At 27.8% G+C, this 24,413-nt stretch overlaps 1 protein-coding gene across 3 annotated transcripts in view; it reads left to right on the top strand.

Moving 5' to 3' along the window:
• Window positions 1–206: 206 nt before the first annotated feature.
• Window positions 207–24,413, top strand: part of LOC123008990 (two pore potassium channel protein sup-9-like) — a 91,685-nt gene continuing 67,478 nt past the window's right edge. The window contains exons 1-3 of one of the 3 annotated variants that reach the window (XM_044405071.1): window positions 207–364; window positions 18,903–19,121; window positions 22,926–23,226. In XM_044405071.1, the coding sequence (XP_044261006.1) occupies window positions 18,996–19,121; window positions 22,926–23,226 (427 nt within the window). In that variant the 5' untranslated portion in view covers window positions 207–364; window positions 18,903–18,995. Of the gene's footprint in view, window positions 365–18,902; window positions 19,122–22,914; window positions 23,227–24,413 lie in introns of those variants that run through there. The other 2 variants (XM_044405070.1, XM_044405072.1) reach the window with 2 other exon arrangements.

Below are 24,413 nucleotides of genomic sequence, written 5' to 3' on the forward strand. Positions count from 1 at the left end.
ACTGGCTCGCGTTTAAAATTTCATACTCTTGTCTCTAAAATTCGTAATAGAATGTTTAATTTGTCAGCGATAAAAAGCCTCACGTTTATTGAACCACATCTATTCCGAAACAAAAACAAAACTTGTTTGCTCCGTCACTATGTCTCAAAGTATTAATAGCTCAACTATTTCTGTCTTCCTTCCATTTTATTTCAGTTGAGCGCCAGGCTCCTCACCACACCGGGTTACTTTTACACCAAAAAAACTATAATTAATTCTTCAGTTTGCTCAAGAAAATTTGTCAATGTTTAGTTGTGAACTATTCTAAGTAATTTTGTGTGATGAATGCGGCGGGATTTACATATCAGAGGGGGCCTTAAGCAAGGTGAGGGAATATTAGAGATTTTGTCTTAAAATTAGAACCTAAGTGAGACAATAAGCCAAGTTTTCTTACTTTGTTAGATGCTAAAATAATTGAAATTAAAAATTCTTTCATAAATTGGACCAAACGACTGAAAAATGGATATTCATTAAGTTGTGAAATTTATTTTGAAAACATCAAAAACATCAAAGAATTTGACAAATTGGTTTTTGCAGAATTTTTAAAAATAATCATTTGAAATGTAGAAATGTGTTTAAAATTTATGCTTTTATAAGTATAAATAAAGGGTGCGCCTGACCTCGCGCCTCAGAGAAAAATGCCAAGTAAGGTATCAAATGCATGAAAAAATTTTATAAACTTTTATCTATAAAAATTTTGAAGTTATGAAAGTTTAAATTTTGCACTTTGATTGGTTATTTCTGTTGGAAAAATAATTTTACAAGTTTTTTTGATACAGGCTATTAGAAAAGAAAACAAGAAAGCTGTATCCTGAATTGTAACTCCGTTTAATGTTACTTGTTGCTTTTATTTGCAAAATTTTTGTACTTTTATTAAATAATAAAAAAACATATACAAGATTGACAGAGTATTATTAAATAGATATAAAAAAAATGTCAAATGTCAAAAAATAAATGTCAAAAATTTTTGACAGATAGAATTTTTTGAACATTTTTTCCATGTTCTTGGTATCTTTTCTTACTTAAAATTTTTCTCTGGGGCGCAAGTTTAGACATACTATAAATAAATATATACAGGGTGATTCACGAGGAATCATGAGCCTGACCAAATTCTCGATGCAACCAACATTACAGTTGTTGCAAAGCAACTTGCGAAAAGTAATGATGGTTGAATCAAGAATTTGGTCAGGCTTTTTATTTCTTGTGAATCACCTTGTATATATATATTTAAAAATAAATATAAATAATAATTAAATTAATTAATAATGAATATAAATTAGAAATATATATATAATTATAAAACTCATACTTAAAACTATAGAAAAGAAAATATTACAAAAATTGTTTTTTTTTGACAAATGACTTAACTTTGTCTAGATGTATAGTTAGTTGCCTACCACAAATTATTTTTTAAAAGTACTTTTTGTGGATCTCATTTAAATTTTCTCATTTTAGAGGAATTTGTCTCGCAAAACTCAATCCTATTTTCCTACTCTATCCTCCTCGAATAAAATAAAAAATACCTTAAGTACATTTCAGCAATTTTCTTTGTTTTGGCGAACGTCAAAGTGCTAAAAATCTTGTTAGCTATAACGAGGCTAAGTTTTTATACTCACGATTGGTTTCCCGTGTCTTCCAAATTTTGCCACTAGGGACAAAGGACTGAAAACAAATAATAAAACGAAACCACTGAAAGAAACATTTTTCAGGGGTGATAATTGGGTTTTCTTTTATTACGTCTTTCACTGGTTTAAAAAAGTCGATAAAAGGAGTGATTTGATTGGTTGTGTGCTTGGTTTGTGTACAAGAAACGACGAGAAGCTCTCCAGTTAAGGAGAGGAGTTTACTAAATATTTGTTTGCCTATTACCGAGAGTTGTGTTTGCTCAGTCTTCTCGACTTATTTTCTTATTTGCAATTTTAGCAAATCTATTCTTTGGCGATTTGAACAAAACAGTGCGCTGTTTGATTCTATTTTCTGCATTGCTTATTTTTAATTCAGTTGGATGCATTTTTACTGGAGTGTCATCACTTGTTTGATTCAAAAATTTTAATTTTGTAAAAACAGTTTTTAATCGTTATTTATTCAGCGACTTTGTCTGGATATTACAGTTGGTTGGACTTGTATGTACATAGTGGAGTTTTCTGATACAAATTGTTATGGAAAAATAGGTGAAAACCTCTTCTTATTATGCAGGTAGAGCAAAATTAGTTCCGTTTGCAAGCGCATCATGTATTACTTTTTTGTAAAACCCATAATAATTAGAAACAACAAGTGAGCTTTTATTTCTTTTTCTATAATGTTGCAACCCAGTTTTATTATTTGTTGTATTAGATAAATAACTTTTTATTTTCTACTGTTTAATTAACTTTGTTAATTATGATATTCCGAGAAAACCTGAACAAATTTAAAACATTTAATAAATTCTACTTGAAAATTTCAATTTTTTTTTATATATTTAATTGTATTGATGCAAACTAAATAGGATAAATTAGATCGACAAAAAAATATTAAATTAAAGGCTCAAACCTAGGACCATAAACATAAATTTTGACCTAAAACTCATAGTTTTCGAGTTATGATTTTTTTGTGTTAAACTAAAAATTACACCATTAAATATGTAGTTAATTTAACGCTGATTTTTATGTTTTTTGTTTTTCGCTTCAACTTTTATGGTTTCTAAGAAAATTGCATTAAAAGTTTTGCAATTTTGACAATTTTTACTTTTTAAACGACGATTACGGCGAAACTATTACAGTTATATTGCAAAAAATTTGACAGTTTAAACAGCGTAATTTTTTTTACCCAGCACTAATTTTATATTAATATTTTGTATAAAAATATTCAATTTTTAAATTCTAAACTAAAAGATTTAGATCAAAAAACCCGGCAGATTCGTAATTAGTGTGTCAAAATCTATCGAATACAGTTTAGTATTTTTATTATTTATGTAATATTTATACCTTAGTAACACAATTTTCCAAAAAAAACTTGAGCTTTTAGTTCAAAAATCTGCTGAACGTTTCAAAAACGCAAGAATAATTTCAATTTTTCATCAATTTTGTTTATTTTTTTGTTTGTTTTAGCGAAATTTCTTGATAAAAATGTCTTTCCATTTTAGTGACTTTTTTCTCAATTTTAACAAAATTAATTAACAAAAACAAGTTTTTAGCTCAAAATATGCTTTTACGATTTATATTGACAAAAATACAGATAATTTTATAGTGTTTTTGGCCTTTTTGAGGAATATTTCTTACTAAAAGCGTTTTAAAACATTTGAAAAAGGCAAAAATAACATAATTCTTAACTTAAGTTGCTAATTTTACGATCTGTTTGAAGAGAATTTATTTTTGACGTTTTAATATTGTACTATTTGCTTTTGATAAGTGAAAAGACAAGTTAAGGTCGTTTGTGCTATTTTTGAAAAAATTCTAATAAACAGTTTAAAAAACAAATTTGTTTGTGGAGCTAAAGTTCTGTCATTTAATTTGATTTTTAATTTAAGTATTTTTTTGTGGTGGTCGTAGAACAAGTTAGTATGTAACACGTCTATAAACTTTTCTAGATATTTATTATTTGCGCTTCGCCCGTGTCTATTTTGTGTCTAAAGTGGCGTTTATAGCACTAGTTACATAATAAACTATTTTGACCCAGTTTGGATCTCTTACTTGTTTCTTACTTATTTTCGACTGAAAAAACAAACTTTTTTGGCACAATTTAGCAAAATTTTAGAAGAAAATTAAATTAAAGACATGTTAAAAAACTATTTATAAGCGGGGTGTTTCGGGGAGTCGATTGGCGTCGAAAAAACTGCAAAATTTACATTAGTTTTGAAGTTATAGTCAAGCACAAATAATTTGAGATTCTTAGATATTTTTGACTTTACCAGCATTTTTCTTAATAAATCGATAACTATTCATTTTAGGTTAATGATCTTTTTACCCATAGATAAAAAGTTAGAAATGTTTTTTAACAGTACTAAACTTAAGGGGCTATTATTAATAATTTTACAGCTATTGGCGACAGACCGCTCTGGGTACCAAAAATCGACCAAAATCTTGTCAAAAATAAAAAAAACCCACAACTTTAAACTTAAAATTGAATCAAATAAGATTGTCACATTTCGAAAGTCCTAGAGTCTTAAAAAATAAAACGTGCTAGGTTTAGTTTAAAAAAAATAAGGTAAATTTAGTAACATGAAAAACTATGACAGATACCGACAACTTGGTTTTACTCAGTAAACCAAGTTTTGAAACTTAAAAACTAAACGCAAGGACTCCAAATTTTGTGCACAAAAGTCTGAGAAAATTATATCATAACAAAATAAAAAGAACAAATAATTAATAAAATGTTACCTCTCTAATTTTTATAAATCGAGCTACTTTGGATATCCCATAAAATAAACTAAAATCAGAAAGTCTCAAAATAAGTCAATTTTTATTTACAGGGGAACACTTTTTAGTGTACTTTTGAAAATTGTAGCATTAACCCCTTTTCTAATATAAACAACCCTTTCAAAATTTTAAATGGCACCACCACTTTTGTGATACCTCAAATGAAAGGTATTTTAATTGGGAATTCGGTTGTGTGTTTTGTATTATTATATTATAATTGAGATATCCAGGGTTGTTCGTTTAAATAAAAAACACTCTGTATACTTATATTCGGATAAATAATAGTAATAATAAACAAAAATTAGGTAAACAACTGTATTTTTTTCAAATAAATTTATCCTCAATTATACACAACATATTTTTTTGAAGTTAGGTTTCCTAATCGATCGTCCGACACAATCTTGCATCCCTTATTATGTAATAACGGATGTAGAAGCAAGAACTACCACCCCTTTCCACATACAAGACCCAGAGGCCTATACTAATTAATTCCGGCTAGTTTTGTTTACATTACACGTGCTTTCCGACAAGCGAGATATGGTTTTCATTTTCCTATGTGAAGTGAACATATTGCGTTGAAACAGTTAAGTACAAAGTTGGAAGTTTATTCGAGCCCTGGATAGTGTTGGCACACATGAAGATGAGTTACTATTGCACACTAGTGCTAAAATATGACAGCTTTGAACCTCATGTTTGCCAGAAAGAATTTTCACAATTTAGGTCATGTTTTTAATTAGTGAAACTCTAATAATCAAATATTGTTAAAACTTGAGCTTACATGAAATGCACAAGCACGGATTTGAATTAAAAATTTGCACGAGATAATATCAATTTAAAATTTTTCAGTTATAATTAGATAGTTGCAAATATCTCGATTTAGAAGTTTCGACGAAAATAGACACAATTTGAGATCCCTACGCAGTTCCAAATTAATTTATAGTACAAACAAAATTTAATTAGCTGTGATATGAATCAAGTTTACCGAAAACAATAATTTAGACTAGCTAAAAATCACTCGTGTTAATTGAGATTGAGTTTTTAAAGTGCAACAAGTTGGTTATTTTTTTTAATCATAAAACGCAACGTAAGAAACTTAAGAATTGGCATTTCAGACGGAAACTTTAAAGTTTTCGAGACGAGTATTTGTGACCCAGGATCATCCCGCATTGTGCTAACACTATTCAAACCACAAATAAACTTGAAACTTCGTACTTAAATGTTTTACCGCAAGATGCTCAATTCGCACAGGAAAGTAAAAGAATAGAGTGGTTTATTTGTTCAAAGTTTTCACTCAAAAATTACAACAAAAATACTAAACACTATTTGAGTTATAAAAATACGAATATCTTTTAGCTGCATCTACTCTCTATAATGCAAACATACTTTGACGTAAATTGAAAAATTCAAAGCCGGGAAAATTTTACATTAAATTGCAAACTATTTTCAAAAGAATTTATATCGAAGAAAACTTGATAAAATTTTAGAAAAGTATCAACAAACAGTAAATCTCTGTTTATTTATCGGAGATACAACATCTCAAATATTAACAAGTAATAACAGTATAAATATTTCGCTCATCGTTGAATGTTTCAAAAGCTTTTAAGATAAACCGATTAATAATTTATTACGTTAGATTTTTCGTTTCATTGCTTTGAGAAAAAAAAAAAGAATTGAGATGGCCAACTGTTTAGAAAACACAAAGTGACTCGAAAAAAAGTGTTAGCTAAAGTAGCTAAGAGAAATATATTTCTTTTATCCCCAAACGTTACAGAACCGACCACTTTTATGATTATGACTAAATGTTAAGTTTTACTTTTTAGCCATGGAGTAGGTAAAAACTTTATTTTTGCGCCTAGGCGTTTTTACTTTTACTGTGATATTATTATTAACATTTACCAAAGTGTTTCTTTCTTGTTTTTTTTTGCTGTTTGTTTATAAGCGTGGTTAGTATTACATTACTGGCAAAGCGTTCTAATTATTTTGTTCATTTACTTGCTGCTTATAGTGTGGCTGTTTAATTTCTATCAGCGAAAAAAATAGTATATGTTATATAGTAGTATATAGGTTATGCGACTCAGCTGAATGATTTGCCTCACTACGTTCGGCAAAATAAACGTTTAGCTACGCCACATACACTATTAGGTACTGTTACTTCTTATAACTTAATTTACAATTTTTTAAATTATACAAAATGGTTTGCAAAGTAACACAAAAAAATTGTCCGTAAAGTAGTACTTTTCCGGACTCACATGTCATTGTTAATTGTTGTGTATATTAGCGTTAGAAAAATTCTACTTAAAACTTGCAAACATTAACTTGGTACGAAAATGTAATTGTATACTATAAAAACACCCAAAAAGATTATTAGATTAAAAAAATGTGTAAAAATGAAAAAAAAAAAGAAACAAGCAACAAAATAATAAAAAAAATTAATGAAAAAAAAATTATATACAGATTGTATTATAAAAAACGCCCCAAGCTACAATATCATTTCTTTTAGAGGTTATAGTACTTTTTGCTCAAAGTTGAACAGTTTTTCGTTATCGATCGTTTGCTTTTCTTAGATAAAATGAATCAAAATGTTCTATTCTTTCACAGCCTATTTTATTTAATTAAATTTTCAAGTTGTCTAAAATGAAAAGTTAGTAATAAATAATAGAAAGTGAACTTTGAAAGACAATTTAATGAGAAATTCAAAAATAATAAAATATACAGGTTGTTACATTTAAAAAACTGAAATTAATGTCACTTCCGGTGAAACAAGAAGCAGCATTGATTGAGCATCTATGCCAAACAATAGGTGACAAGAAACTGTTCAACTTTGTTTTGTGATATCTTTGTGATATCTTTAAAAATAATGGAGTTATGGCTTGGGGCTTTTTTTATAATATAGTTTGTATCTATGTTAAATACATCCAGGCTGATTCATTGGAAATGATGAGTTTCATAAATATATAATGTAACCCAAAATACATTTCACATGTATTTAGAGAGAGAACACTGATTTTTCGTGATTATTAGTTTTTGATATAAAGTTAAAATATACTCTTAGCAGACTCACCCGGTATATGTGAAAAGTTTTTTATTTTAGCTGAATCGCTCTGTATAGTACGTCATGAGCAATTAGTTGTCATTTATGGGACATTTTACTGAGGTTGTTTAATTTAAAATTTCTCAGGTTATTAGTCTGAGAAACTATTTTTCACGTATTAACAGAAAAAAATACCATTAATGTTTTTACAAAATAAAACTTAGAAGAGGCACCCTGTGTTTTTTAACAAAACTTGTGTTAATTGAGTCGGTTTTTTGTTTAGAATATAGATCAAAGACGGCCGGTAGAAAGCTTTTGTGGGGGATTGCATTTACAAGAAAATCAATTTTGGTCTACAAAACAATAGAGGATGACTCAGCTAGATTAGCCAAGGCTTCCTATTAGACGTCTTTTTTTGATAATTAGTAAGCGATTCAATATCACTTTTTGTTTTAACTATTACTGACATTTGACATTCATCGGACGTTGACACCGCTACCAACCTTGTAAAAACTCCACTACAACTTACATTGAAACAGTGGAATGTGAGATTCGATAATTTTAGATATAACATTGAGGAATCACTAGTTATTTACCGACACGTCATAAACTGATCGCGAAATTGCAATGACGTTTCCCAGACTTGCAAAGCAATAAAAAGTCGGCGGCAAACAAAACAGACAACGTCTGGTCTATATACAAACGTGTTTATTTCATCTGTTAAAACATATCTGTTGTTTAATAGAAGCAAAACCGCAACGTCATAAAATCTTCCAAAGTAAACCGTATAAAATTTTATATTATTGAAGCTAAAGTGGGCTCTAAATTAAGAAAATAAACGCTAAAATTTCCACACGTGAAGCTACTTGTTGATTAATTTCTTATTTGTTAACTACAGAATTGTGAGAAATGCTATTAAATGTCGAGGTGTTATTTTTGGCCGGATTTTAATTTGAAACATTTCCAAGGAAAATGAACGTAATATTTTGCGACAAGTGTTGCTTTTTAAAGCACGCTTTATTAAATTTAAGATCAGAAATTGGTATATTAAAGAACGCGTTTCGTAAGGCAAGTTCAGGTTTATGAAACGAGCCGCGAAGCACGAGTTTTATAAAGAACGAGTTTTCACAAATGACTTATGAAATAAATCATTTATGCTATTTTTTCTATTTTGCGCGTGTTACATACTTTTTTTACCATAAAAGTCGATTTTTCAAAATTTTTGCCCTAATAAGTTGGTAATTGGTAATAAATGTCACAAAGTTTGAAAAATTTGTGTCAAGTCACAAATATTTTTCAAAATTTTGTTGAATTGACAATGAATACTGCAAATATTTCATGCACACCACCTGAAATAGGAAAAATCGCTAAAAACGCCGCTGAAAATCACCATGACCAACCTCTAGAAAGTAAATTGTACTAGTCTATTTCAGCACTCGAATTGGTGTTAAAATGGTTCATTAAGGCATCGGTTTTGGTATCGAAATAAGCTTTCTTTTAGACGCAAAATAAAAAAATGCTATTTGCTTTGACTTAATCTCTTCTAGCATTTTTATGATTAACAAGAGAAAAGTGAAAATTGCATTTTGGCAAAAGAAGCTTTACTTTTGTTATACAGGGTGTCAAGTCAAGTAGAAGTGACATTGAACAAATTATGTAGTTTTGAGAAAATTGTTTTGACCTTTTTTAACAAATTTATGTAATAAAATGTTGTTTTGTTTTTATGTGGAACACTTTTTTTTATACCTACTTCAAAACTGAAACCTATTATGGCATAAATTTTTTTTTGTTTTTAAATTTTTAAATTACTAGATTTTTTTGTAAATTTAAATTGTACAAATTTTAAAGAACGTAAATTTGTTTTTTATTTACAGGCTAGTATTTACCGACAAAAATTTAGTAATAGTTAGGACACGTGAAATAATGTGAATTAGTCCTATAAACAATTCTTGTAAAACACTTTCTTACCGGAGATAAATAGCCCCAAAATTTAAAATTTCCTTCCATTTTTTCTTAATATTTCCTAAATGGAGGGAGCTACGAGCTCCAAATTTTGCAAGCACACTAGATGTGTAATAGTTATTATTTTGTATCATTTTGTTTTAAGAAAAACTTTAAAATTAATCAGTGGTGTAACACAAAAAAATCCGCTTAAGCAGAAAATTGTGTGTCATTCCAAAACATGTCACCCAATATATCGATTGCGTCAAATTTGGTACAAAAATACTTTTTACTCATCTAGTGTATATGCAAATTTTGAAGTTTGTAGCTTTCTCTGTTTAGGAGATATTAAGAAAAGATGGGAACAAATTTCAAATTTTGCCGCCATTTAACTTTTAAAGAAATGTTTTTGACTAATTGTTCATATTCAAACCCACATAATAAAATAAGAGAAATCTCTGAAAACGCCGCTGAAAATCATCATGACCAACCTCTAGAAAGTAATTGACTAGTTTATTTCAGCACCCAAATTGGTGTTGAAATGGCTCATTAAAGCATCGGTTTTGGTATTAAAATAAGTTTTCTTTCAGACGAAAAATAAGAACAATTCTTTTTATTTGCACTAATTTTTATTTACAATTTTTTGAGTCGTGTAGTAGTATTTGAATCATCCTCTATTATGCAATTTTTGTTTGATATAGTTAATATTCATTTATTATGCTCGTTTTCAGCCAAATATGTAAATACAGCAGCTATGTTATGACCCGTTTCAGGAAACACTGTTTAATTATCAGGTTATTTAGTTAATGAATGATTTATAGGAGCAGAGTGTGGGACAAATTGGTTCCAGTGCTTACTTTGATGTCCGACGCTGCGTTACGTCAATGAAGCAAATCAATCTGTTTTCACCATTCACTCTATTAACTTATTATCTATTCAGACCCTAATTGCGTTTTATTCTAGTAGAGAATATGTTGTTTAATTATAAAAAACCGGTTTTAAATAGGGATAAGTAGACCAAAATAATAGTACTAAAGTAAACGTTTTTGCTTTGATCGGATTAAAACTTTACGCCAAAATGAAGTCATTGAACAAAGAAATGGTGGATGCGCCGGGCTAGTTGTATTGGATGAGTTTGATGAGACGTAAAAGAAAAGTTTTTAATAGGATTTGTAACAAATTATTTGTGTTATTTGTGTTAAATTATGACTATTTAACTTGCCAAGTTAGACAATTACTTGGTAAAGAGTTATTGTTTGTTTTAGAAGACATCCTTAGAAAATTGAGCTCGATTAAACTTTTCTAATTTGTTCCAATTGAACAAATTGGAACTGATATTTTGGATATCTGTAAAATGCAAGTTTTTCATATTTTTTTATTTAAATCACTCTGTATGTATTAAATACATATAGCTGGTAAAGAATTTCTTTTTTTTTCTTAACATGAAATTCAATTAAATTATACTGGATTAATACTATTGTTTGAAACCAATAAAACAGTTTTAGCTAAAATTCTGTAATATTAAGAAGACTTTGGAATCAATAAAAATTACTCATTATTATTTTTTATTTTTCATTCTAAAAATTTTGAAATAAATTACAAAACCAACTTATTTTTTCTAATAGAATCATGGGTCAGGTTAGGTCAGGTATTTCAGGGGCTAGTTCAAAAGCTTATTTTTTGAACCAAATGGTATAATAGGTTTGGTGATTTGTTTGACAGAATCTTTGACTAGAATTAAAACCTGATTAAAATGAAATGAAAATACGTAAAATTAGAAGAACTTTTTATTAATGCTCTATTTTATTCATATGTGCCTTTGTATTTCAAAAACTTATACAAAAACGGCAGGCGCTGTAGAATTCTTATTTATCGCTTGATTTCAAAAGTTTAAAAAATATATTAAAAATGAGCTACTTGTATTAAAATTTATTGTTTGAAAAGATTATCAAAGTTGAAAAAAAATAATAAAAGTTAATAAAATCTAGTTGCATTGTGACAAATAAGACAATGCTACTATTGTAATGTCAAAAAGTATCAAATAAAAGAAAATATTGTCAATATTTTTTCAAATATTTAATAAGAAATGACAATAATAATTAACTATAACAAAATCAGAGAAACATTTAATTTAGTGTTATTAATTTTTTTTATTGTTATTTATTGATTTATTTTGTTTGCTTTTAATAAAATTATTGTTAACGTCAATTTTTTATTGACAAAATGCAACTAGATTTAATTAACTTTTATTAATTTTCTTTTAGCTTTGACATGTTTTTTAAACAATAATTTTTAGTAAAAATGGAAGTAGAAAGAAAAATTTACTTTTCTCTTGATTTTGGACTTTATATAATTTTTATCTACTTTTTAAGTCCTATCACATAGGCGGTTTTATTATTTTGACAATGATGTCACTTTGACAAATGAGTTTACGCAAGTTAAATAACAAAAATGTTTGTGAAAAACATCATTTTAATTAATAGGAACTCAAAGAAACAGCTTTAAGATAAAAACCAAAGTCATTTTTAATAAGAACTATCATTATTTAATTAATAATTTATTTGTCAAAGTGACATATAGTTGTCAAATAAATATAAAACCGCCAATGTGATAGGAATTAAAAAGCAGAGAAAAATTATTCTAAGTCGAAAATCAAGAGAAAAATTAACTTTTTTTTTCACTGAATAAAAATAATGAAAGATTTGCTTGTTTCAAACGAAACAAAAAATGTTTTTTTGCAATTTTAGCGTAAAATCAAAAACACAAAAATTTTTCTTCTTGTGAATTCAATCCGAGGACATACTGTATATTAGAAACCATTAAATTAATTTTTGAATTTTTGAAATCGGACCATAAATAAAAAATACGTAAAAATACGTCTGCCGTTTTTTTTTTTAATGAAAAAATTTAATAAGAAGTTTTTATTAAGTTTTAATTTTTTCTTAAATTTTAAGAATTTAGCTGGAACCGTTTGCAGGTTTTAACCGCTTCTCATATAAATCGCATTTCTATAGATGTTCAGGGTTGTGTATGTTAATTGAAAAATATTTATTTTATTTTACAAAGTGTTAAAAATGAACGTTGATCAAGCAAAACTACCTTGCAGGTGTCGGAATATTGTTGTGCCTACTTATTTTTGTAAGTAAAAGACAACAATAAAAGATCTTGCAGAACGGCAAACTTGATAAAAACGTTTTTTTTTAATTTGACTCGTTTATTTTATTATTCATTAAAACAAACCGAATTATTGATAAAGAATTTCATAAAATAAAGATAAATAAAATAAAATTTAAACCTAATAATTTTTGCTATTAAATTTTCGCCATTGGCATCTGAGAAAAATCATCTTCTACAAAGAAAAGTTTTATTTTAAATGACAATGAAAGTTAGTTTGTATTAAAACTACAAAGTAATTCGTCTAAAAAGACAAACTTGACCAATGGTAAAATTTCTTTAATTTTTGGAAAGAATTTTGGAAAATCGAGTTAAAACATACAAAGTTTGATTGAAGTCATCTCACATAAATCATCCTGAATTAGTAAAATTTCTTATTCAAATTAAATTAAAACTCGTAAAAACAGTTAGGTATAGTTTAATGTTAATCTAGTTGAATCACCTTGTATGTGTTAAAGTGTTATAAAAATTTGTTTTTAAAGCGAAAATGCGACAACACCGACCTTGTAAAACGGCAATCTTGAAGAAAACAATCTCATAAGTTTGTTTTCACCCATTTGAGACATTAAGAACGAAATTAGATTAAATTAATAAATCTGAAACACCATGTCTCTACTTAAGTAAATTAGTAGAAGTGGAATTACGTTAAAGTACTGAAATAAATTTACAATTAAAGAAATGTATTAATTTCATTAGGACAAATTCTTGTCTTTTGTACACAACATCGTCACTGGAAACTTCAATTGGATTAATTATACAAATTTAAAAACTGTAATGTTGCACCTTTAGTTTCACATAATTAATGTTGCACCTTTAGTTTCACATAATTAAACTAATCCTTCCGAAAATTGATTTTTCTTATCTTCGAAATGCAGGCGGATGTAAATAAGTGTTGGCAAATCGCTCACCGAGTCAGAAATTTTGTAATTAGTGTACTGTGTGATTCCGGTTTGTTGTACACACATAAAATATGATCTCGTTTCTGGAGAAATGTGTGTTTTGATTACCTGTCCTGTCGTCATATAAAACTTTCCAGACGGTTGTTTTTTACGGAGACGTTTCGTTTCGCGTCTTTTTCAATCGCTTAGAGGGAGAAAGATGTCGCCCTTTTTACGTGAGTTTGTCGCAACAATTCAATTTTATACTTCATTTCTATAAAGTAGAATGTGTGTATTGTGTGATGGATTGCAAAGAAACGACGATTTTTAGCGTTTTTTGTTATGAAATGCAATTATAAAGGGTGATTTAAGTGAGAAGACTATTGGCCCATATATTTTTATTAAAATTAAAATTTGTTCAGTAAAATAAGAGTTTAACACAGCTCAAAACTATTAAATTCACCAGATCTGAGCTAAAAAGTTACCAGATTTACACTTATTTACGAGATTATATGATTTCATTTTGTTTAATACTGTCGAAGATTCACATTTTTTTTCACATAAATCTCGCAAATCTGCTCAAAAACGTGCTTAAATGCTCAAAAAATTCAAAAATAGGTAACGCTATTTCATTTAGTCTAATTTTATAATTTTTTGGCTAGTTTTCAATTAAATTTTGCGAAATACCGGGTGACTAAAAATCTATTGGCAACACTGAATTAGTGGTAATACTTCTAAATTTGTTATATTAGAATGTTTTAAGTAGCGGTTAGATCAGCAGTCGCTCGTCGCAAATGAATGACGATTACCTATAAAAGTTTGCCGTTTTAATTTGAAAGTCAAGGTTGCCAAATTAAATTTTAAATTTGACACCACATCATTTACAATCACCCAATTACTTAAAAAACATGCTAACACACTTGATAGAGGCAAAAATAATTTGATATTTTTTGGTTTGTTTTAACAAAACTGCAAGTAACACTATTTTCGACCATATTTTGTACTTTTCGCCCTATTTTTTTGATAAACGTTTTAAAAAAAAGCTAAATCAAATGAAATAAACAAAAGAGCATCAATTTAGATTTATTTTCGTTGTTTTTAAGCATGTTTTGACAATATCCTGTAAAATAAATGAGTCTCTGGTTTAAAAACGAACTAAATCGAGCGAATACGCTAAAATGATATCAATTTCAATGTAATTTGGTAATTTTTCAATCAGTTATTTTAGCAAAAATTAAAAAACGTGTTGAAATACTCTAAAAATGTAAAAATTACACTAGTTTTGGCCTAATTTGAAAAATTTTTTTGCTATTGATTTTTCAAAATAGTTCTGTTTCTGGCTAAAAACATACCTACTAAAACGCTTAGACTTACGTTTTGAACAATTTTAGCGATTTTTTTATCTTGTTGAGTGAAATATCATTTACAAAAATAAAACTATTTCTTAATTTTTCAACTTGTTTTAAAAATAAAGCATTTTAGTTTCTGCATGGCTAAGAAAACGTGCAAAATGCTGAAAGAAAGATAAAAAAATTGTGTCATAATTTTTGACTGAATTAAATAATTAAAAAATCTAAGTAAAAAAGTTAATTTTCCTAACATTTAGGCAAATACTTGATTTACTCGAAAAAAAAAATTCAAGTCACGTTTCTAAAAAATCATCAGAAATTAAAATTTTTACAAAAGTTTTCACCAAATCATTAAACTAGTAGAAAAATCACCAGATCTGGTAAAATTTTACCAGACCTGGCAACACTGTTGTTATTTGATAATAATTTATCATACAGAATGACTCAGCTAATACCTACTTAACATAAACTAAAATTGAGCAGCAATGACTTGTGTTTACGATAAATATATGAGTCAACAATGAGCACTAACTAATCTGCTTTGTTGATGTATATCGCAATATGCGAGCTGTTTTCATTCAAAGTGCTCATATTACTCACTTAAACTAGTACACAATTCAAAATAGCAAATCTAGAACAATACATCAATTACTTGGCGACGTTTATTCAATATATCGACCAAATGTAGACTTGAAAAACACAATTTTAGAGTGTTTGAAACTAAAGTTTCAAGATAAATCTGTTTCTGGTAGCGGATTCTCTTTACAAAATAGTTCGAGAAAAGTTTTTGTGGCTTTGTCACATTTATTTTTTAAAACATAATAATAATAAACTCTTTTCCATCTTTAAACCCTTTGGAGATAATTTAGTAGATATGCTTAATTTACGAGTCGATTTAGGCTTTGATTCGCTGAAATTTTATATCCCTGTGCAGAAAAGTTCGAATTTTATTGCCGTTTAAATTTTACTGCAGTTATATTGTTGTGCCCTTTTTATAAACTCTTAAATATTAGTACGGCAAAAAGCCACTTATTTCCGGTCTAAAGTATCAGCAGTTACTATAATTGAGAAACTTTGATCAAACTCGAATAGAAACATTCTTTCAAAATGGTAAAATGTATTTATATTAAAGGGAAAGTGCCAAGAGCTAAATGTAATTTCTATTACTAGTTTTAGTTTGTAACGAATCTTGTTGAAAAGTTTTAATTGTTCGAGTCATCAAACTTGGGTTATCGCAATTTTCGTTAAAACGCTCGAATTTAATTTCTAATGCACTTAATTTAATGCATCTAGTAGCTAGCAGCAAATTCACTTAAAGAATTAAATCACTTGTTAAGTAGTTTAAGACATTTCTGTCTTATTTTATTCAGTGTTACAAACTTAATTTTAGAATCACAGAGTCACAGAAAAGTATTTAATGTTGCCAGTTTAATGATAAAATTGTTGCCTTTTGTTAATTAAGTTGGTAACATCAAATAATTTAGAGGTGGGAGGTATAAAATGTCTCAATTTTCATGTTTTGTCTCCCTTAAAAACTTACTACAGCTTAGCTTATTATAATAGTCAGAAGTTTAAGTACTTTTATTTTAAAACTTTAGTTTAGATTTACGAGAAATCTAAATAAATTACAATGTTAGGTATCTCATGTCTCTAAATTAATTAATGTTGCCAATTTAGTAATAAATTTTAAGTAATCTGTGATTTTGCAATAAGTTGGCAACTTTGAATAACTCAGACAAGAAATAAAAAACCTGTCATTTTTTGTAAATTCTGTTTGTGTTTTATTAGTATTAGAAACTGAATTTTACAATTACAGCTTACCACAAGCATTAATTGAAGACATTTTATTTTCTATTGTCAAATTGCTCAATATTGCCACTTTTATTTTTTAAATCTAGTTCTAATTTATAATTATAATTATTATGATTTATTTCATGTCTCTAAATTACTCAATGTTGCCAATTTAATTTGCAATTGTTTATTAAATTTGCGATTTATGGTACCTCTAATTTTGCAATTAGTGGGCAAAAGAATAATTTAAAAGCAGGAAATATAAGACGTGGCAATTTGCTATAGAGGCTGTTCCGTCTAAACCCCACATTAAACGTATTGGGAGTTCGAATAAACATATTTGTTTGAAAATTGGTACATAGCCATAATGAATTAAGTCCTCCTAAATGAAAATATTCTCAAGATGGTGGCACTTCTGGTTATACCGGAAGTCGGTCTCAACTTTCTTATTTTAAATGGAAAACTATGTTTTTTACTGCGTTTTTGGATTAATCGGGTTATTTTAAGGGAGTTTTTATCAGTTTTCCCTATACCTAAATTTAGCCGTTTTTGAAATATTTGGAGTTTTCCAAAAATTTTTGGATCTGCACCTTCCGTTTTAAAAATCGGTAACTCTACTGTTTTTTAAAATTTTGAATTCGTTTTTTTTGGCGTTTGAAAGAGAAAGTTTATATTTTTAATAATTCAAATACCCATAGGTAAATTTTTCCAAATAAAATACCCAAATTTTTATTTTACTAAATGGAAGAGACTTTAATTCTGCATCGATCTGTATTAACATTCCTTATACCTAAATTTAATAATTTTTAAATTATGGTGACTTTTTGTTAAGACTGTCGAAAATCCATTACGTTTTCATATAGTTTGCTATGGAAATCAAAAATGTTAAAATTGTTTCTCAATAAACGTCGACAGTGAATTATTATTTCACAAATAGTGCCAAAATATGGAGAGTCAAAGCTACTCAAACTTAGATTTAATTAATTTATTTTTATTTTTTTGTATTTATGGAAAGTGTAACAAAATTATGATGTCGTTCATTAAACAAAACATTTTTTTTCTCACTTGCTAGCTTTAAATAATGATTGCATGGTAGAACCTATCAATAATAATTAATTTTGCATAACTTTATTCTTCATACTTTGGCACTATTTGTCAAATAGTAATTTACTGTTGATGTTTGTTTAGGAAAAATTTTGACATTTTTGACTTCTATAGAAAACGGTAAACGATAAATTTTCTGTAGTCTTAAAAAAAAGTCCATAACTTGAAAATTATTAGATTTAGGTATAGAAAATGTAATACAGATCAATGCACAATTAAATTATCTTCTATTTAGTAAAATAAAAATTCGGGTATTCCTTTTGAAAAAAATGAGTTATGAGTATTTGAATTATTACAAAAGTAACCTTAAAATTTTGGGAAATATAATTTTTTTATTCAAAATTTGAAAACACCAGAAAAAGGATCTAAGCTTTCTCTTTCCAACGCCAAAAAAACGAATTCAACAATTCAACATATTAAAAAATGGCAGAGTTACCGATTTTTAAAGTGGAAGGTGCAGATCCAAAATTTTTTTAAAAACTCCAAATATTTCAAAAACGGCTACATTTAGGTATAAGGAAAGCTGATGAAAACTCTCTTAAAATAACCCGATTAATCCAAAAACGCAGTGAAAAATATATCTTTCCATTTAAAATAAGAAAGTTGAGACCGACTTCCGGTATAAGCAGAAGTGCCGCCATCTTGAAAATATTTTCATTTAAGAGGACTTAATGGTTTATGGTTATGTACCAATAAATACGATTATTCAAACTCCCAATACTTCTAAAGTGGGGTTTAGACGGAACACCCTGTACTATATTCTGTGTTTTACTAGTGCCTTGTCTCTAAATTATTCAATGTTGTCAATTTAATTTTAAAATTGTTTTATTTTATTGTGATTTAGATTGAAAATTAGAGGCAGGACATATAAGATGTGTCAATTTTTATATATTCTGTGTTTTATTAGTGTCATGTCTCTAAATTATTCAGCGTTCCCAACTTAATTATAAAATCGCGGCTCACTTTGATTTAATTGAAGTAATTGCAAATCCAATATATTTTATTTGTAGTCATTTTTATTCAGTGTTGCAAACTTAATTTTAGAGTTATAGACTGCTGCGATTAGAAATTGAATTGAATGCTGATATATTGTAGAATTTAACTTTTGACAGTCAAACAAATACGGCAATCGTCTCATTATTCAAATGATGGAGCTTCCGCTTGTGCAACTATTTACATTTAATCTGTATTGTTTATCCAGTGACGTGCCATGAAATGGGTTTTCTTTTCGACAGGATGGCGGCAAGCGAGCGCTTGAAATGACAGAAGCGAACTATGACCGGAAGTGTGTAAAATGGAACGCAAGAGGTCTGTCAGGAGACAGCGAAGATATGAGAGACCTTTCGCAAAAAAGTGCAAAGATTTATGCAGACAATTTATCGCTTTTCTGTTTAGTAATGTCGGAATCATAGGACTTGTGGTGAGTATTTTTTCCAAGACCCTCTTCAAATTGTGACGCTTACTAGATTTGTCGGAATCCGGGTGTGTTCAAAAAGTGACAGTTGCGACACCATTAAAAAATTAAAAGAGTGTCTAAAGTAACACAGACAAACACAAACAGTTCTAAAACAAAATTAATTAGTTTGAGCATAAAGGTTAAAATTTTAATTGCTTTACAAAATGGACTACAAATATTGGACGAGGCTAGGTTTTTTTATTAATTCAAAAACTGTTTATAATTTTTAAAGCTGCTTTTGATGTAAAGTCTATTTGAATAAGCAAATGATTTGAAATGGAAAATTCACGTTTAATTTAAATGTTAAATTAAATTTCAGTTTTAATTAAATTCTAATAAAATATTTATTGCTTTTCTTGCACTTTATGAAAATCATTTCGAGTTAATTTAGATTTTGAACAAACAAATCTATAAAAAATATATTATTTCTACAATATACAGGCTGTCCGGTTTAAACCTGTCGAGGTTAATAAACCCAAAACATTATTTTTTTATTACACGAAAATTTAGTTCAAGTTAACTACTGTACAAAATTAATAATCCAAAAATATGTTATTAATTGAAAATATTTGTAAAGTTGACAAAATAGTTATGTTGACAAGTCCATAAAGAAAACATTTTGTAAAATATTGGTTTTGCTTCTTTTTAACAAAAAAAAAATGTTTAGTAAAAAAAATTGATTTTAAACAAGCAAAGTTATTAAAAGTATACATTGAAACTGTAATTTTAAATTCTACAATATACAGGGTGTTAAAAAAATGTAAAACATTTCAGGAAGTAATAGTATGGACCAAAACAAACAAAAAGTCTTAATAATAAACATAGGTCAGCAAAGTAACGGTTTCGGAGATATTAAAAATTATTCATTTTTTGCAATCTGTTCAAACAAAAAAGAAGAGCTTCTAGTACAAATTTTTTGTTTATTTTGGTTCATACTATTACCTCCTTAAATGTTTAACAATTTTTTGTAGAGGCTGTTCCGTTTAAACCTGTTAAGGTTATAATAGCTCACTAATAAATAAAACTAAAACATTGACTTTTTTAAAACATTTTTTTTTCTTCAATTAAATTAACTACTGTAAAAAATCTCTAATACAAAAGAGTCCATAAAGTAACACTTTTCCGGACAAACATGTTATTAATAAAAATTCTTTGTAAAGTTGACAAAGCAGTCCGTAAAATTGACAAGAGAGTTCGTAAAATAGCACTTTTTTGACAAATATTTCATTAATAAAAATTTTTTGTTGTTTAGTAAAAAATTAGATTTTAAACAAGCAAATTTTTTAAAAGCACCTACTAAAAGTAGGTACATTGAAACTGCATTTTCAAATTTTACAAAATAGACGTTGTTCTATTTAAACCTGTCGAAGTTAACAACTCACTAATTATAATAATTAAATCTAAAATATTGATTTTTTATTACAAAAAATTTAGTTTTTCAATCAATTTAACTACTGTAAAATAATAGAAATCAATAACACAAGAGAGTCTGCAAAGTAGCATTTTCCCGGACAATTATGTTATTAATAGAAACGTTTGTAAAGGTGACAAAACAATCTGTAAAGCATGTATTTTGTATAATATTGGTTTTACTTATTTTAGTAAAAAATTTTTGCGACTTTGTAGAGAGTAATAAAAGACAAGTTACATTTTAGGTTAACTACACGGTAATAAAAAGAGTCCGTAAACTAGCACTTTTCTGGACAAATATGTAATTAATTGGAATCGTCTGTAAAGTTAACAAAATAGTTCTTAAAGTTGTTGACAAGAAAGACTAAAATGTACATTTTATATAATATTGATTTTGCTTCTTTTTAGTAAAAAAATTGTTGCTTTGTAATAAAGAAAAGGTACGATACGTAAAGTTGAATCGTTTGTAAAGTTGACAAGAGAGTCTGTAAAGTATACAGTTTGTATAATTTTGTTTTTGTTTATTCTTACGAGTAGAAAAAAAAATGTTGCTTTAGATAGAAATAAAGGAAAAGTTACGATAATAGAAAGACTCCATAAAGTAGCACTTTTCTGTATAATACTGATTTTGCTTTTTTTAGTACAAAAATTGTTGCTTTGTAGATAGTAATAAAGAAAAAAAAGTAACGATAATAAAAAGTCCGTAAAGTAGCACTTTTATGGACAATATGTCATTAATTGGAATCGTTTATAAAGTTGAGAAGAGAGTTTGAAAAGTATACATTTTGTATAATACTAGTTCTGCTTTTTTTTAGGAAAAAAATTGTTGCTTTGTAGATAGTAATAAACAAAAAAAGTTACGATAATAAAAAAAGTCCGTAAAGTAGCGCTTTTCTGGACAATATGTCATTAATTGGAATCGTTTGTAAAGTTGACAAGAGAGCTTGTAGAGTATACATTTTGTGTAATACTAGTTCTGCTTTTTTTAGTAAAAAAAATGTTGTTTTGTAGATAGTAATAAAGAAAAATAGTTACGATAATAAAAAAAGTCCGTAAAGTAGCGCTTTTCTGGACAATATGTCATTAATTGAAATGGTTTGTAAAGTTGACAAAAGAGTCTGTAAAGTCTACAGTATGTATAATTTTGTTCTTGTTTCTTTTTAGTAAGAAATTTTGTTGCTTTAGATAATAATAAAGAAAAAGTTACAATAGTAGCGCTTTTCTGGACAATATGTCATTAATTGGAATCGTTTGTAAAGTTGACAAGAGAGCTTGTAGAGTATACATTTTGTGTAATACTAGTTCTGCTTTTTTTAGTAAAAAAAATGTTGTTTTGTAGATAGTAATAAAGAAAAATAGTTACGATAATAAAAAAAGTCCGTAAAGTAGCGCTTTTCTGGACAATATGTCATTAATTGAAATGGTTTGTAAAGTTGACAAAAGAGTCTGTAAAGTCTACAGTATGTATAATTTTGTTCTTGTTTCTTTTTAGTAAGAAATTTTGTTGCTTTAGATAATAATAAAGAAAAAGTTACAATAATAAAAAGACTCCGTAAAGTAGCACTTTTCTGAACAATATGTCATTAATTGGAATCGTTTGTAAAGTATACATTTTGTATAATACTAGTTCTGCTTTTTTAGTAAAAAATTGTTGTTTTGTAGATAGTAATAAAGAAAAAAAGTTACGATAATAAAAAAAGTCCGTAAAGTAGCGCTTTTCTGGACAATATGTCATTAATTGGAATCGTTTGTAAAGTATACATTTTGTATAATACTAGTTCTGCTGTTTTAGTAAAAAATTGTTGTTTTGTAGATAGTAATAAAGAAAAAAAGTTACGATTATAAAAAAAGTCCGTAAAGTAGCGCTTTTCTGGACAATATGTCATTAATTGGTATTGTTTGTAGAGTTGACAAGAGAGTTTGTAAAGAATACATTTTGTATAGTACTGGTTTTGCTTTTTTTTAGTAAAAAAATTGTTGCTTTGAAGATAGTAATAAAGAAAAAAATGTTACGATACTAAAAAAGTCCGTAAAGTAGCACTTTTCTGGACAATATGTCATTAATTGAAATGGTTTGTAAAGTTGACAAAAGAGTCTGTAAAGTCTACAGTTGTTTGTTTAATTTTGTTCTTGTTTCTTTTTAGTAAGAAATTTTGTTGCTTTAGATAGTAATAAAGAAAAAATTACGATAATAAAAAGACTCCGTAAAGTAGCACTTTTCTATACAATATGTCATTAATTGGAATCGTTTGTAAAGTTGACAAGAAAGTCTGTAAAGTATACATTTTGTTTTTGTTTGTTTTTAGTAAGAAATTTTGTTGCTTTGTAGATAGTAATAAGAGAAAAGTTTTATTTTAGGTCAGCTACACGATCGCCGGCGCATTCATATTCCGCTTCGTCGAAAAGAAGTACCAGATGCAAGTGAGGCTCGACGTGCTTCGAATCCGCAACGAGACCGTATCGAAGTTTTGGAACAAGACTCTAGAAATGAACACTTTTGCCGAAGCGGATTATAAGAAACTTCTATTAGAAGAACTCCTAATCTACCAGAAAAGAATGGTCAAGTTTATCCAACGTGGATACGACGGAGAGAACTACTCCGACAAGTGGTCGTTTGCTGGTGCTTTTCTATATTCACTCACGGTTATCACCACAATTGGTGAGTGTTTTTTTTTTAATTAAAATTTTATTTGAGTAATAAATGATAAATTGCTGGAGCATTAATAAATTCTAATTATTACAAAGCAAGTTAAAAATAAAACACGATGATGATGACGAGGGTTGAAATTAACCACCCCCTCACGCGCGGGATGCCATTATGTGTGACGGAGGCAATAAATCAAAAGTGTATAGTGTAAACATCAAGAATGTAGCCGATATAGGGGGTGTGTAGGGAGATAAGCTTTGTAATTTTGGCGGAACTGCAACCGATGAAATTTCATTAATTCGTAAATACAAAATAACTTTTTCTCTAACTAACTTTGAACAATTTCTACATAATTCTTATTAGATTCGTACTTTGACTAATAAAATTGGTATTCTCCGGTGCTGGATTAGTGGTTCACCCTGTATATAAACTAAGCTATTTAGTAGAAATTTAAACTATAAAATCGTCGTCTGTGTAACGAGAGACTATAATGGCATTAATTAAATGACAAAAAGAAGGACGACCATGTCGCTGGTAATAAAAAGTAGGTAAAAGGAAGTTGGAGTAAAGTGCACTTAAAATAATATGATTACCGCTATTTTAGACGGAAATTCTGATGCAAAAACGCTCCATTTCTCCCCGTTGGGATTATATTCGAGAAGAGATCAACGTTTGGATTGAAATTAATAACAAAAAAGTGTAAAAGTCTCATTTTGAAAAAATAAAAACAATAGGTGAAAAATAATTTAAATATAATTTACAAAGCTTAAATTATTTATTTCATAATACTCCAATTTGATTTAAATCTTGTGTTTTGTTCACAAACTTTTTTAAGTTATTTTAGATCAACGTGTAAATCGGAAAACGTTAATATTTAAAAAAAAATAGTTAAAACATAAAAATAAATGAACAATAATTAGAAAACCGGTTTAAATTTTAGCCAAACATTTTCAAGCTTGTTTAAAAAACAAGTTTTTCATGTTTTATTTGTTTTTAAGAACCGGTTTTAAGCAATTTAGTGATATTTTGACCTATTTTTGCGAAAATTTTGAGAGGTAATTTCATTTCAGACTGAAAAATGTGCTAAATCACTCGAAAAAGGCTAATAGTTTTAAAATTCTTTAAAAAACTAAGTTTTAAGTTTAAAAACTTGATTGAGCGCTCGAAGAAAAGAAAACTTCAAACTTGTCTAAAAAACA

The sequence above is a fragment of the Tribolium madens genome, unplaced genomic scaffold (genome assembly GCF_015345945.1).
Source record: "Tribolium madens isolate multiple individuals breed KSU strain unplaced genomic scaffold, Tmad_KSU_1.1 Scaffold_71;HRSCAF=194;Tcas5.2_LG6, whole genome shotgun sequence".
Taxonomy (NCBI): Eukaryota; Metazoa; Arthropoda; class Insecta; order Coleoptera; family Tenebrionidae; genus Tribolium; species Tribolium madens.